General features: G+C 37.2%; 1 protein-coding gene across 2 annotated transcripts in view; it reads right to left on the reverse strand.

The window, feature by feature from the left end:
* Positions 1-16,527, reverse strand: part of FAF1 (Fas associated factor 1) — a 201,143-nt gene that overhangs the window by 174,345 nt on the left and 10,271 nt on the right. For both annotated transcript variants that reach the window (XM_081323426.1, XM_081323427.1), the window contains exon 2: positions 9,767-9,835. In XM_081323426.1, coding sequence (XP_081179552.1) covers positions 9,767-9,835 — 69 coding nt within the window. The remainder of the gene's footprint in view (positions 1-9,766; positions 9,836-16,527) is intronic.

Consider the following 16,527-nt stretch of genomic DNA (forward strand, 5'->3'; position numbering starts at 1 on the left):
TCTGATATCTCAGTTTTCCTGAGATCAAATCTTAAAACATCATTCTTGCTAATAAGAAGTCACATTCCCCGTAAAAAAAAATTTACCCTAATGGCATTGGTCTTATTCATAATGAAAGCAAGTTAAAGCTATTTTGAGAATGCACTCATCTGCATATTTTTATTTTCTAATAAAAAATCTTGTAAGATTCTAAAAAACATTTAACTTTCCCAAATCCCATGCATCCCAAGAGGGTTTTTCAATCTAAATCATCCGCTTCTAATAGAAAAGGGCTAGGGATAGAACAGAACACGCATTGGTTTAGTTATTTACAAATTTCATGATCAGGAGGGACTGACTACTGGTTGATCAGGTTGAGACTATTGGTAAAATAGTTTAGGGCAGGGGTCCACAACCCCCGGTCCGTGGACCAGTACTGGTCTGTGGCGTGCCAGCAACCGGTCCGCACAAACAAGCAAAGCCCCATCCACGAGATGCAGGCAGCACACAAAACCACGCACTCTCCGGTCCACGGAAAACCCTCTCTCCATGGAACTGGTCCCTGATGTCCAAAACGTTGGGGACCTCTGGTTTAGAGCTTCTAATCGAGGCAATAGGAGCAGCAACACTTCCAATGACTTCCTCAGAAGCAGCCCGATAGATAGAATGTGATTAAGAGGACACCATTCTGAGAATTACTATCACCATTCTGAAAATTAGCACCAAAAAAAAAAAAAGGAAGGAAGGAAGGAGGAATTTAAGCGGCATGTGTTATTCTGAAGATATTAAATGTATTACCAAATGTTGCTGCAAAATCCAAATAATGCTAAGGTGGCCAATGTGCACTTCCATTGATACTACCCTATAATAATTTATTTCAAGGTTTTATTAAGATTTCAGAAGGGAGGGGAAATTATTGAAACTTCAGTGCATCACTGAAAGCAAAAGGACTTTTTTTAAAATGCTAAATCTTATCAGTGGGCATTTGGGGGTAAAAAATACAACTGTAGAGCTGCAGGTGGATTTTTTTTACTTTTGATTTTTGTTTTTAGTTTAAACAAATTTCCCATATTCCAAAAGCCCAAAGCATCAATTAGCTTTAAAAACAGTGAAAGTTTTGCACTCTTTGCATATTTAGTTTACTTTTTGCTTTGGGGCAACATTTTAATTCAGTTGTACATTTACTCTTTTAACTGTTTAAAGCAATTTAATGATAGTTTGCAAAAACATATAAAATGCTTCCTCCCTTAGGTTTAAATTTGCTATCCTGAAAATATGAATTTGTGATAAGAAATGCTTAACGAGAGGGGGGGGGAAATGTTAGTCAGAATGCCAAGCGCTTCTGTACTCTCAGGTGCTGCCTTTTGTGTGGACTAAGAATACAAAGAACTCTCTATTACAAGAAATAGAGTAGCTTCTTCATAAAAAGAAATTGACATTTATTAGCCTTGCCGCTCACTTGATGACTCTGCATTTCTTGTTGGCAGCTGTGCAAGGATAATAGAAGTAGAAAGAGTTCATTACTGCAGTAATGAAATTTCAACTACTGTTTAGATAAGGTTGCATATGGTGCTTACATTACTTTCCTAACTTGTCACCAAGCCTTACCAAAGGCTTACTTCTGTACTGATACTGTGCACTGCTGAATTTTATATCTACAAATTCGTGCACACTAAACATAATATTTAATAGCAAACTGAGAACAAGTTAGGTTACAAAAATTCTACAGGCACCTCACTTTTTATTATAATATACCTATTTGTTCATATATATTTTTGGCAAGCAGCTGCAGATGTAAAAAACAAAACCCAAGCTAAAATTGTCTTTCTAAAATAAGCCAGATGAGCAGCATTCTTAAGCATTTAGCCTACCCCTCTCACCCAAATGCACAGCCACCATTTCTTTGGTGCCTCAATACTTTTCAGTTTTAGTGCCTCAGTACTTCTCAATTAACTGTAGTGTACCTGAATGGAAAGACATTGATATGCTTTTTTTTTGCATGAAAGTGGGTTTTTTTCCAATTGGTGCATAGCATTGTTATAAACAGATTTTGAATTCAACTTTCCTTGTATGTCAATTAAGAGCATAGAAACTGCATAGCAAAACAATCCTGGAAACTTAATTTTATAAATATGCTTTCTGAATTTTCCAAGAGAAAAATAATAAAATTCCATAATTACCTCCAAAGCCATTGTTAACATACCTATACAAAGTAAGTCAAGTTAAAAGCTATAAACTATTTCGTACAGGAAAAATATGAGATGGTCTATACTTTACATAAAAATCTGCAGTGTATTTTAAGAACATCAAAACTTTTTTTTTAGAAAATTGTATTAAATATACATTTAAAAACAAAAGTGGACATGATTCAACTTCCCTAGCTACAACACTACTATTAGCATTATCTTATATTACAGAAAGAAATAACAAAAACCTAAAATACAGTCTATAACAGGACAGAGTATAACAAACTGTACATATAACATCTGTCGGGTTTTTTAGTAAACTGTCATTGAGTCCTCAGCATTACATTTACATATCTTTCAGTTGTGTCCATTATATAGATGCAAATAAGAAATCCTTACATTATCAACCAATTAAACAATGTTCATCTCAGCGATCCTCCTTAACTCTAACCAATTGTACAAATTTTGCCAAATTTCATAATACTCCGTTTCGTTCTTATTTTTGATCTCTAGGGTTAACCTGTCCATTTCAGCGCAGGATAAAATTTTATCTATTATTTCTTCTTCAGTGGGTGTTTCCTTTCTTTTCCATTTTTGGGCATATGCCAGTCTTGCTGCGGTTAAGATATGTACTAATAAGTAAAGAGATGCTTTACTGAAACTATCATTAATAATCCCTAATAAAAAGATTTCTGGTTTTAAATCAATTTTTTGTCGTAATATTTCTTCCAACCAAGTTTTTATCTGCTGCCAAAAATTTTGCGCTTCTGACCATTCCCACCACATATGATAGTAAGTCCCTGGAAGCCTTCTGCATTTCCAACACATTGGTGAGATTTTTTTATCTATTTTTGCTAACCTTGTAGGGGGAAGATGCCATCTATAAAACATCTTGTACAAGTTCTCTTTATAGGAGGTGGCTAGCGTTAACCTCCTATTTGTATCCCATAGTAATTGCCAATTATCTAAGTCAATATTATAACCAAAAATGTTTACTCCAGGTTAACATTGTTTCTTTTACCTGTTCTTCTAACAAATCCTGTTCTAATAGATATTGATATATCTTTTTAACATTCGATCTTCTGTTCCTAGAAGAATTTTATCTAATTGTGTATGCTCTAATTTTATCCCTTGTTCTTTTTTATCTTTTCTGTATCGAGACTGTATTTGTAAGTATGCCCACCATTCCAACTCTACACCATCTTCTGATAATCTTTTTCTTGTAATCTTTTCATCTAAGAGATCTTTATATGTAATTACACTTCCTAGATTTATAAATTTGGGGTGCATTAAAATCTCTAATATAGATAGCCAATTGGGAATTTCTATATAGTTAATTTTTTTAATTTTTATCGACACATCTAATAGTGCTCGTCTAATATGATGATTCTGAAAGTACTGATGAGCCCTATATTTTCCATCCCACATTATAGCATGCCACCCAATTTGCATGTCATGACCTTCTAATGCTAGTAGTCTTCTGTTCCTTAAATGTATCCAATCCTTTATCCATACCGCTATTGCTGCTTGATAATATTTTTCCCAATCTGGGAGGCCGAGCCCTCCTCTTTCCTTTGCATCCTGTAATAATTTTAACTTGATTCTCGGTTTTCTACCTTGCCAGATAAATTTAGATGTAATTCTATTTAAATTTTCAAAAAAATCCTCACCTAATTTAATTGGTACACATTGGAATAAAAAGAGTAATTTGGGCAGTATATTCATCTTGATTGTTGCTATTCTTCCCATAAAAGAGAACTGCAAGTTTTTCCATCTATCTAGGTCTACTATAATTTGGTCCATTAACTTATCATAATTTTCTCTTTTAAGTGTAGTACATCTTGCTGATAATTGAATCACCAAGTACTTTACTCTTTTAGATGTCTGGATGTTAATTTTTTCTACTAACTCAGTTTCTTGTAAGTTAGACATATTTTGAACGAGCATTTTAGTTTTATCTTTGTTGATTTTTAATCCTGCAACATCTCCATAATTTTCCAGCACCTGTAATAATCTTGTTCCAGATTCTAAAGGGTCTTCCAGAATGAAAACTAAATCATCCGCATAAGCCTGTAATTTAAATATCTCTTTTCTGATTTCTAATCCTTTAATCATCTTATCTTTTTGGATTATTCTTGTAAGTACTTCTAAAGAAAGAATGAATAATAAAGGAGATAGTGGACAGCCTTGTCTCGTACCTTTTTGTATTTGTATTTGAATGCTATTTGTTAATTCTCCATTTATGATTACTTTTGCCTCTTGCTTGGAATAGATTGCTTTAAACATATTTATAAATTTTTCTCCAAATTCCATCTGTTTAAGTTGAGCCAACATAAAATTTCATTTGACATTATCAAACGCTTTCTGAGCATCAACAAAAATTAATGCCACTTGTTTTTCGCTATGAAATTCATAGTATTCTAAGATGTCTAGTATGATCCTGACGTTATGTCTGATTTGTCTTTTAGGCAAGAAGCCCTTTTGGTCAGTATGGATAAATTCAGGTAAATATTTTTTTAATCTTTCTGCCATTATAGTCGTGAAAATCTTTTAATCCGTGTTCAGTAAAGAAATGGGTCTATAATTTTTAATACAGGTCAAGTCAGAGTTTTCTTTAGGGATTAGTGAGATGATTGCTTCTTTCCATGAGTTTGGAATTTTTGCTGTGTTTAGTACCTCATTAAATAAATCCAATAGGGTTGGGACCAAAAGTTATTGGAGGTTTTTATATATTTCGGATGGTAATCCATCAGGGCCAGGTGTTTTATTACTTTTTTGTTTTTTAATAGCTTCCATAATTTCCTGGACTGTTATATCTTTGTTTAATATATTTTGAAATTCTTCTGAAACCTTCGGTAGGTCTGCTTTCATAAGATATTGTGATATTCTTTCCACAGTGATCATTTCCTCCTCTTTATAAAGATTTTTATAGAATTCATACGTCACCCATTTTTTCCCCATCATTTTGATGTACTATCTCCCCTGCTTGATTACGTAATTTACTAATCCATCTATTATCTTTTTGTTTTTTCAATCTATAGGCCAGCCATCTCCCAGGTTTATTTGCCTGCTCAAAATTTTTTTGTCTAATACTTATTTTTTGTGCCATTTCTCCCTTTTCTATAATATTCAATTTATGCTTATTTAAATCCAACTGTTGTTTTAAATCTCTACATTGTGAGTTTTTTTGTAGTTCTAATTCTAATTTTTTATGTTCATCCTCTAAACTTTTTCGATATTGCCTTTTCTTTTTATATTCATTGGCCATATACGCACTTGCAGTTCCTCTCATAACTGCTTTGGCCATATCCCATAAATTTTGAGTGCTAGTCTCCTCTTTCTTATTTATCTGGAAGAATGTCCGCATTTGAAGAACATCAAAACTTATGTTACCTAGAAAGTTATTTAATATTCTCCACAAAAACCACACACTGAGGTACCTAGTTTGTCACTTTTCGTTTCTTGTAACTACAATGACCATATGTGCTTTATTTCCAAAAGCTCTCCTTTAGTTTTATTTAATTTATTTTTCTTGGTTTTGCTTTTGAATTTTCTAAATTTTCTAAAACAAAATTATAAATATACACAATTAATTTTGTTATCCTTACAAACTTCTTTCAGATTTGCCCCCCTTTTCATTTTTGCCCTTTGTTTTACCCAAGAAGATGCGGTCATTGTACTTGTAATAGATGCACAGTAACACACCAATATAGAATGAATTCTAGGAAAACTACTTCTTGATCAAAAAAAGAACTGATTCTGGAATTTAAACTCTGCGCACATCTGAGTATTCTAATTCTTCAAGATAAACAGCTAGTAATTAGCAGATGAATTATTAAAATTTGGAACTGAATTCTATAGGAAATGTCCAGAGTTTGGCTCTTAAGAACTATAAGTAAATTTGAAGGGTTGTTTCAACATCTTCCTACCCAAACATTCTGATACAGGGAACCCTGAAGTTGTATTTGGTGAGCTTGCACAACACATACATAAATCTATGATTATTCAAACTGTAAAAACGAAAACTCCAGAGGGCATATTTTTTGAAGATAGTGAAATGCCCTATCCACTCTTTTCATGATCTGCATGTGGAGTGCTACAGCTGTAAGCACTAGTAACCACAGAAGACTACCGTAGTTTCCGACGTATAAGACTACTTTTTAACCCATGAAAATCTTCTCAAAAGTCAGGGGTCGTCTTATACGCCGGGTGCTGAAAATTTAGGGACAGGGCTGGCTGGAAAACCTGGAGCGGATCTCCCATTTAGTCTGCGCAGGGAAAGCGGGACCAATTGGAGAAGAAGCTGCAGTCTGTGATTTTTTACAGGCTGGGGTCTGGGCGTCTTTTCTTCTAAAGTTGAAGAGCAGCTGTAGTATATCACAACTTGAAAGGCAGGTGGGGAAGGCAGCAGCCAGAGCAGCGCCTTAGCTCTAAGGACACATTTGACTCAGGAACTGGGCGGGCTGGCTGGAAAACCTGGAGCGGATCTCCCATTTGGTCTTTTTTTTTAAAAAATCCCATTTATATCCTGCCCTTCTCCGAAGACTCAGGGTGGCTTACAATTTAAAGCACAAATCAATGTGCTTAGCAATAGCCTTCATTCTGTGTATATGCCTGTTTATTAGGGCTTTCACACACACCCCCAAGCAGCATTATTACAAAGTCAGCTTATTGCCCCCAACAATCTGGGTCCTCATTTTACTTACCTTGGAAGGATGGAAAGCTGAGTCAACCTTGAGCCTGGTGGGATGCGAACCTGCACTAATTGCAGGCAGCTTGTGTTACTTAAGGCTCTGCGCAGGGAAAGCTTTAGAGTGAATTAGGAAAAGTGAAAAAGTGAATTAGGAAAATAGGGAATGGTTGCTGGAATCAGGGGCTGCCACAAAGAAGAGGGAGTCAAGCTATTCTCCAAAGCACCTGAAAGCAGGACAAGAAGTAATGGATGGAAACTAATCAAGGAGAGAAGCAACCTAGAACTAAGGAGAAACTTCCTGACAGTTAGAACAATTAACCAGTGGAACAACCTGCCTCCAGAAGTGGTGAATGCTCCAACACTGGAAGTTTTTAAGAAGAGACTGGACAGCCATTTGTCTGAAATGGTATAGGGTTTCCTGCCTTAGCAGGGGGTTGGACTAGATGACCTCCAAGGTCCCCGCCAACTTATTATTATTATTATTATTATTATTATTATTATTATTATTGTTGTTGTTGTTGTTGTTGTTGTTGTTGTTGTTGTTGTTGTTGTTTAATCCACTTGCACTGTTTTATGTTTACATGTTTGATGACAAACAGCCTTATGTTTATAAGTGACAGTTTTCCTACTAAGCACCTGCATGTCATAAACATTTGAATTAAAATTACCATATTAAAATCAAATCTGATGTTTTTTAATTTTTATTTGGTGTGCGTTGGAAGAGGGGTAGTCTTATACGGCGAGTATAGCCCAAACCCTATAATTTAACAGGAAATGTAGGGGGTCGTCTTATACACCCAGTCGTCTTATACGCTGGAAAATACGGTATTCTTTTGTTGTATTTTATGGTGAGCCACTGTACTGAAGAACAAAAAACTCTTATCTCTTTCAGTAGCTGCTTTCCTTAATACAGGCTGTATCCTTTTAAAAAATGAAGAAGTGTGGTATACTGGATATTTAAAAGATGTCTATTAATTTATTGGTTGATTATATTCCATCAAATCGATTTTGACTCTTAGTGACCGAAGGTATCTGTAGTTACGTTATAATAGCATGTTTCTACAAATACAGAAGAGACTCTCCTAATCCAAGGATTAGGTATCTGAATTTAACATATGTTCATCTTCTTGGCCCACCTCAATGTATTTTCTAGCTATCAAAATCAGAACAAGACAATCTGCGATCACAGTAATGCTTTTTTTTAAAGCCCTGCACTGCTGAAGCTTAGTAAAAAAAAAAGTAATAAAAGTGGCAGCACTTTTTTTTACATTAAGGATTATTAATATTTTAAAACTTAATATGTAAAACCATAAGACAATTCTTCCTCATCTTTTGGATATAAGAAATAAACCTGTATTATCCAAAGCATTTCTCTCCAAAACAAATCAACTCAGAAAACTGCCTTTTCCTCAATGTGTCACATTATACCACTTTCTTCTGCCCACAAAGACAACTAGATTTCCAATAAATTTCCAGCTTTTCAATGTATCTCTGAACATCTGACCTCCTAATGCAGATCAGTTGACACTAAATTCTTTCCTATCATTGTACAATATGAAACATTATACCCATTCTGTTTCTTATTTAACCTTTCTTTGACTCTGAAAATGCATTATCTTTATTGGCACAAGTATGCAGATTTGAGGATTTTTGGCAGGACATTTTGGCAAAGATTTGTTGAAAATTGAAGTACGGTTACAAATAGATGCTAACACATGCTTACTGTCCCTATCAGACTCTAGATATTTCTTACGAGATATGGTTTCACTTCTCTAAACTCATGCATTTGCCAAATATGTCATATTTTACTGTGTATCTGAAGAATTTAATCTTAATAAAAATCTGCCTGTTCTTAAAAATCCAGGAAATTTACATTTAGTATGGATCTCTGAAAGGAATACAAATGAGACTTGACTAGAGATACATGTTGTCAATAGGTAGCGATAAGATTGCAATAAAAAAAAACACCTGCCCTTGAGGATGTTAGTATTTCTTTTTTCACTATAGCATGCCTCATCTCTCCATTAATTTGGAAAGAAAAGTTGTATCCTTCTGAAGCATACTCTTGTATACGATTACCATTACTTCACTTCCAATACACACCCTCAAAAAAAAACATGAAAGCACAGAGACATATGATACTTGATCAAAGGTAAGAAAATACAACTGATGCTTTGTCACCATGAACAGCCCAGTAAAATCAGAAAGCAGTAATGATGTCCAAAACTAAATGGAATCCTTACAAAGATGTAAAAGGAGAAACTTCCATCCATGCCCCAAGACACTGAAAAAGGACAAAGCTACATCACGAGTAACATCTTTCCAAATCAAATGCAATGGGAAAGCATCGCAATCAATTGGGCCAATAAGAAAACTTTGTGTCAAAACCCGTCCTGCAGCAAGCAGGGCAGTATGCTGAACACAGGAACGGGAGACAACCGATGCGATTACTGCTCCTTGCAATGCCAAATTACATTTTTTCCCAAAAGTGAAAGGCCTATTGTTCCTTGTAGTATGTACTCTGAACGTGTATTTCTTGATTTAGGATTTTAATCTGGATTTCATTCAGGAGCAAAAAGCAGGTTGGAGTAAAAACAGGTGCTCCTTCCTCTTATTTTCCCCCACAACAAAAACCCTGTGAGGTAAGTCAGGATGAGAGACAGTGACTTCCCCAAATTTCCTTAATGAGCTCCCCTATTTAAGCAAGGAATAGAGCCAGCGTTCTCTTCCTCTTAGTCTAACACTTTAACCACAACGTCACATCTTCCATGGCTTGCAAATGGGCTGGTAGATTTGACACAGCACTACACTAAGTTTGTATATCCTATAAACACTCATTCTTCCAGCTAGAATTCCAGCAATTTTCCCTCTGAATTTAAGCATCAAACATATAAAGTAAAATACTTACCACTAAATCCCAGTTATTTTGTTCAAGTAAGGTGATAGCCTCATCAATATTTTCTATTCCAGTACATGCCTGAAATAATAAAGAATGACAAAGTTTCAGCTGAAAAAATCTGCCAAAAATAATAATTTGTTAAAAATCCTAGATTAAAAACTGCATTCAGCAAGGTCATTTGATAGCTAGACATCTTAAGACACAAACACAGATTAAATATAGGTGTTAGATTCTGTTGTATGAGTTCAGAAAATGTAGACATCGGCTATAGAATGATTATCAAACTTGAAGTTCAGCTTTAGTAGATTACAGTAGTATAGCTATATAATAGTACAGTAGTATATAACTCTTCCTATTTGCAAAAGATTTAATAATAGGCAAGCAATACTCTTACCATTCCCATTTTATTATGAGCAAAAGATCTCTATCCTGTCATATTCAGCAAGTTCCTTAAGCAGCGGTTGCCAAATATATATTCAGTTAAGAGGTATGACCCATCATAGCTCATTCCATAATCATAGGTAAACCATTATGAAGTATCTTTCTTGAAGTAGAATACATATTCTTTAATAATCAGTGAAAAGAGAATATAACTTTATAACTGAGTATTAACTTTGCATGCAACAGGTCCTAGATTCAGCTGTTGATATATCCAAGTAAAAGGACCACCATGTTTTTAACTATTTTCATATCTATCTTCTCACACACAGAGGATTCAAGGAAAAGTATAAAAACAATGAAAGAGGAAATAAAAATTATCACAAATAGGAAAGCCATCTTCCTAGATATACAGAAAACTGCATATTGCTATCTTATTCCATGTCAAAGTAATTATAAAAGAAAATACATCCTTGCATTATTCTGCAAACAGATAGCCTTTGACTGATGACCACATCTGGGACCTAAATTTCTATTACTAAACAAAGGAGTTGTTAAGTAAGTCACACCTGATTTTTAGGACCTTTTTGTCACGTTGTTAAGCAAATTATTGTTAAGTGAATCACAAGGTCATTAAGCCAATCTGGCTTCCCCCATTGACTTTATTTGTTAGAAGCTGCGGGGGAAGGTTGCAGTTGGCAACCACATGGCCCTGGGATACTGCAACCATCATAAATACGAATGCTAGTTACCAAATGCCCAAATTTTGATCATGTAACTATGGGAATGCTACAACAGTCTAAGTGCGAGAACCAGTTGTATCTCACTTTTGAATGGTCACTAAATGAATAGTTGTAAGTTGAGAACTATCTATACGTGTATTTTGAATGTGCAAATAACAAAAGCAGGGTTTAGTAATCATTGGGGCCGAAGCAGATGTGAATAGGAAACTTTTTTATTATCCGCAGCAGTCCTAAGGAAACTCTTCACTTTAAAATGGCCTTTACTTTTTTAGGAAAATTTTCATTAACTTGTAAAAAATAATATCTGCATGGTAAGGGCGAAGGCACATATACCACTGCGTTGTTACATATTTCACTCCTTCCAATAGAACGGAATGAGAGTTGATTTGTACATTTTTCTTTCCAACAGCCATTTGCACTTTTTCGAGTATCTACTTTGAAGGGCTGAAAGAATCCACAATGCAAAATTCTTTTTAGTGGGAAAGAACTCTAAAGTGGCTGCAAGAGAGAGGGAGGGAGGGAGGGAGGGAGGGAGGGACTGGCAAAAAAATCCTCCTTTGGTTATTGGTATTGTTTTGCTAAATCAAACTTCTTCCACCGATAGCAAATTTTCTGTTTGCAATTCATGAAAGCAAAAAGCAAAAATTAAAACCAGATTTCATATTATATTTCCTACCCAGTAACCCCAGTTTTTCTTGGATCTTTCTTTTTTTCATATGCAAAACATACTTTCTCCTTGATCCATGTATAAAAACAGAGTTATGTTCAAGTGCCTGTAGCTCAATGAAAAATCCAGGTGGCAAACAGCTCCAGTTTTGCTTCTACATACTACCCCAGCTTTTGGAACACTCCTACACCATCAAAATCTAAGCGAGCAAGTAAGAAAGTTTATAATAATCCTCATGTATTCAGAGCGCATCGGTAATGTATGTTATATAATATATACTTCTTAAGGGCAGAACATAAAATCATAGGGCTGGAAGGGTCCCCTCAGGGGTCTTCTAGTCCAACCCTTTGCTCAAGGCAGGAGACCTTATGTCATCAATGGTAAACGGCTATCCACTCTATTTTTGAAAACCTCCAGTAATGGAGCAAATTATTCCACTGATTAATTGTTCTTTCAGAAAATGTCTCCTTACTTCTAGGTTGGATCTCACTTTCAACAAGCTTCCACACATTACTTCTTGTCCTGCCCTCTGGTGTTTTGGAGAAGAAATCAATCACCTTTTCTCTGTCACAGCCCCACAAATACAGAGAAAGAGTTATTAGAGTTCCCCCTAATTCTACTCTTTCATAGGCTAGACCAGGGGTAGGCAACCTTGGCTCTTTTATGACTCGTAGACTTCAACTCCCAGAATTCCTGAGCCAGCATGGCTCAGCATGGAAACCTCTCCTTTTCTCCTCAGAATGGCTGGCTCAGGAATTCTGGGAGCTGAAGTCCACGAGTCATAAAAGAGCCAAGGTTACCTACCCCTGAGGTAGACATATTTAGCTCCCTCAAAACCATTCATCTTCCACACAGCCCTGCAGAGGTTTCTCTAACCTGCTTGTACCCAAAAGGGCCTGCGTCACCTGAAACAGCACAGCAATACACAGAAAAGTACTAATACTTCACCCCCCTGAAGTAAAGCCATAATCACAATTCTTACCTGTGTCAAATTTCTCCCCCCCCCAAAACAGCAGCAATGCTCTAAACATCTCGTTGCTTCAATTCTCTTATCTCTTTTCTAAATCATATGGAGTGACAGATCATGAGAGGGGAAATGATGCATAGACACAATCCGATCCAAAGCTGCCCGGCTTCTTATTCCAAGTGATGACCAAGACTTCAGATGAAGCATACAGCAGGCCAGCAGAAAAGATCCCCAGCTCCTGCTAAAACCCATCCAATTCCATTACTCACCAAAGGAAGACCAATCTAGCCAAGCCACCTCCTTAGTAGTACCATGAAATCCAACGTTAATAGAGTGTGATCTAACGATGACAAGGGGAGCACCAAAATCTCCCCCAAATTGAGATCACATAGTGACTGTTCCAACAGAAACACCAGATTCAGTGTATCACTACTGTCTCTTATCAGCCTCTGGATGACAGGGTCAGGCTTGTGGCCATCATTACAGCCATGAACTCCTGAGCTGCTTCAGACCCAGAGAAGGAAGACTGAAGTTTTCCAAGACCTTAAGTCTGGGGAATTCCACAGCCAACCTAAAAATGGAGTCAAGGAGTTCAGGAAGGGAGCTTACTATGCAGCAGGGAGGCTAGTACCGCAATTCTAATATTAGCTGGCAAGCAATACAGTAATCTTTCTCCAATATACGAAGGACCACATTTGGGAAAATATAAAGGTAAAAGGTAAAGGTTTCCCCGCACATGCGTGCTAGTCATTTCCAACTCTAGGGGCCGGTGCTCATCTCCGTTTCAAAGCTGAAGAGCCAGCGCTTGTCCGAGGACGTCTCCGTGGTCATGTGGCCGGCATGACTAGATGCCAAAGACACACGGAATGCTGTTACCTTCCCACCGTAGTGGTCCTTATTTTTCTACTTGCATTTTTACGTACTTTGGAACTGCTAGGTTGGCAGAAACTGGGCAGAAACAGGCACTCACTCTGTTACGCGGCACTCAACCCGCCAAACTGCCGACCTTCTGATCAACAAGCTCAGCGTCCTAACCCACTGAGCCACCGCGTCCCTTGGGAAAATATACTCTCCCCTAAAATCACCTTTCATCATACTCTGCCATACATATTGACAAGACAGTCAAGAAAACTTTCAAACTCTGCTGAGCTTTGGAAGTACTCTTATCAAAAGTCTTATCAAAGTTTCCTTATCAAGCAAAGTTCTGGCCCCCACAGCTTGAGAATAAAATAGATTTTTTTTTCCAATTCAACACGCTAAGAAATTGGACTGCTAAACAGTTAAATTCCTGATTTAAGAGAGTAGTATGAAGGGAAGTGGTTGGAAAAATTAATATTTTTAAGTGCAGTACATTTTATTCTTTCCTAGTCATCCTTTCAGTAGCTTTGGCTACTTTCTTAACAGTCTATATTCTCTGCAATATCTTAGCATGACTTCACAAGAAAAAAATGTGCTATCTGCAGCACAATTTGTTTGCTAGAATTTGGTCAGTTCTGTTTCACTTCCTATAATCCCTTTCAGTGGCATAGTAGCCAGCCTGAACCCAGCCTAATAAATGTAGAAGAGAGTAAGTTGTTTGATTAAGGGGGACTGGCTCTTCAACTGTCCAGGTCAACTTTAGTACTTGTTGCAAACAACAGTAACAAACTCTATTCTTCCTGCAGTTAATAAAGGAATCTCCAAAGGACAAGAAGCACGGCATTCTTGTTAAAGCCAAGTAAACAAACACGTGATAACATTTTTTTAATCTATGCCCTAAACATCCATATATCTACATCATATAGAAGAATGTATGGGCTAATCTGTGGCACCAAAAAAGCAAGGGAAAGATTCCTTATAAAATCAAGGATCAGCATATAATCTTCTGAACACAAATATCATGAAATACAGTTCAAACATCATGCTGCAAAATCAGAGAGAAAGTTGGTCCAGTGGCTAAACACCAGGCTAGAAACCAGGAGCCTGTGAATTCTAGTTCCACCTTAGCCATGAGAATCAACTGGGTGCTTCACGCCTTCCTCCCTATTACTGTCTTGAATTATATATAAAGTAATAAAGGAAGGATACAGAACACAGACCTAGAAATACATGTTCTGGGCCAGATATTTTGGGGCAGACACAATGACACTGTTAAATGCTTGTTTCTTGATAAGTGATGCAAATATCCAAAAAATTACAAAGGTCACCAAAAAACCCCAAACAAACAAATCAAACAACAGACAAGGAAAAAAGACAGAGAAGTAATGACAATAGATGGAATTTAATCTTTAGGATGCTTCATCTGTCACATTCTTGATGCTAGGAAGCAGAACTTGGTAATATAGTAGTCACTGAAATTTTTTTGCCCACATGATAATCACCCAATTGCCTTGGCATGATTATTTAAAGGGGGGGTAGGTCCCAAGCACTTCTTTTAAAGCTGAAATGATGACAATTGATTAACAGACTTGTTATGTTTCTAGTACACAAATTCTATACTGACTAAAAAAATTTAAATTTAATTAATTCAATTATGGGTCTGCTATTTAACTGCTAGTAGCTATTATAAGGGACGCGGTGGCTCAGTGGGTTAGGATGCTGAGCTTGTCGATCGGAAGGTCGGCAGTTTGGCGGGTCGAATCCCGAGTGCCGCGTAGCAGAGTGAGCGCCTGTTACTCGTCCCAGCTTCTGCCAACCTAGCAGTTCGAAAGCACGTAAAAATGCAAGTAGAAAAATAGGGACCGCTACGGTGGGAAGGTAACAGCGTTCCGTGCGCCTTTGGTGTCTAGTCATGCCGGCCACATGACCACGGAGACGTCCTCGGACAAGCGCTGGCTCTTCGGCTTTGAAACGGAGATGAGCACCGGCCCCTAGAGTCGGAAACGACTAGCACGCACGTGCGGGGGAACCTTTACCTTTACCTTTTAGCTATTATAACAAGGGTAGAAAAACTTCTATAATGCAACATGCATTACAGCCAGAGGCACGGAGAGAAGCCCTGCCCCTTTCCTCCAGCCTAATTTCAGAAATGCTCTATTCTATGCTATGCTATTCTATGCGGTGGCTCAGTGGGTTAGGACGCTCAGCCTGTCGATCAGAAGGTCGGCAGTTTGGTGGGTGGATTCCCGAGTGCCGCGTAACAGAGTGAGCGCCTGTTACTCATCCCAGCTTCTGCCAACCTAGCAGTTCGAAAGCACATAAAAAAATGCAAGTAGAAAAATAAGGACCACTACGGTGGGAAGGTAACAGCGTTCCGTGCGCCTTTGGCGTCTAGTCATGCCGGCCACATGACCACGGAGACGTCCTCGGACAAGCGCTGGCTCTTCGGCTTTGAAACAGAGATGAGCACCGGTCCCTAGAGTTGGAAACAACTAGCACACATGTGCGGGGGAACCTTTACCTTATGCTATCTCTTTATATCAGAGGGAAAAGCACAATTACCCCTACTTTGTATTTTATGGGGTAAGCCACTTCACACAAAGAAAAAGAGCAATCAGCCCTATTTTCTCTTAAAGGGAGGGGGGGAAAGCAGCCCTCCATCCTCACTTCCTGTTGCACAGAGAATGGCACTTCACGCAAATAGAAGCAGGAATATTGTCATTCTAGCTTTTCCTGCATAGATCATTCTTTCTGCACATTTGAAAAGCTGGGTTGTGATTATTCTTCATACAGGAAGAACTGAAGGATCCAGACTGTGGCCTAAATGACAAGGATTTTCATTAGGAGCTTCACCTCTTAGGTTATCCAAATAATTGGAGATAGAGAGGAGATAATCTGGTTAACGGTCTAAGATTAAACCCTCATTGTCGTTCCTATATTGAAGCAATCAGGAGGTTCCCAAAATATAGATGGCTGGAGCTATGTTATATATGTCCAAAAATAGACCTCCTGTGGTTAAGAGAAAACTTGATGCCACCAAGGCCTCCTAGTTTCTTGCAACAATTTGGATTAAGAAGCTAAATTCCAAGTACATAACACAGATGTCTCGTATCTGTCTGCAATAAAAATAATTCCTATTTATAATAGGATACATGTA

This window comes from Vipera berus (assembly GCF_964194415.1).
Source record: "Vipera berus genome assembly, chromosome: 3".
Classification (NCBI taxonomy): Eukaryota; Metazoa; Chordata; class Lepidosauria; order Squamata; family Viperidae; genus Vipera; species Vipera berus.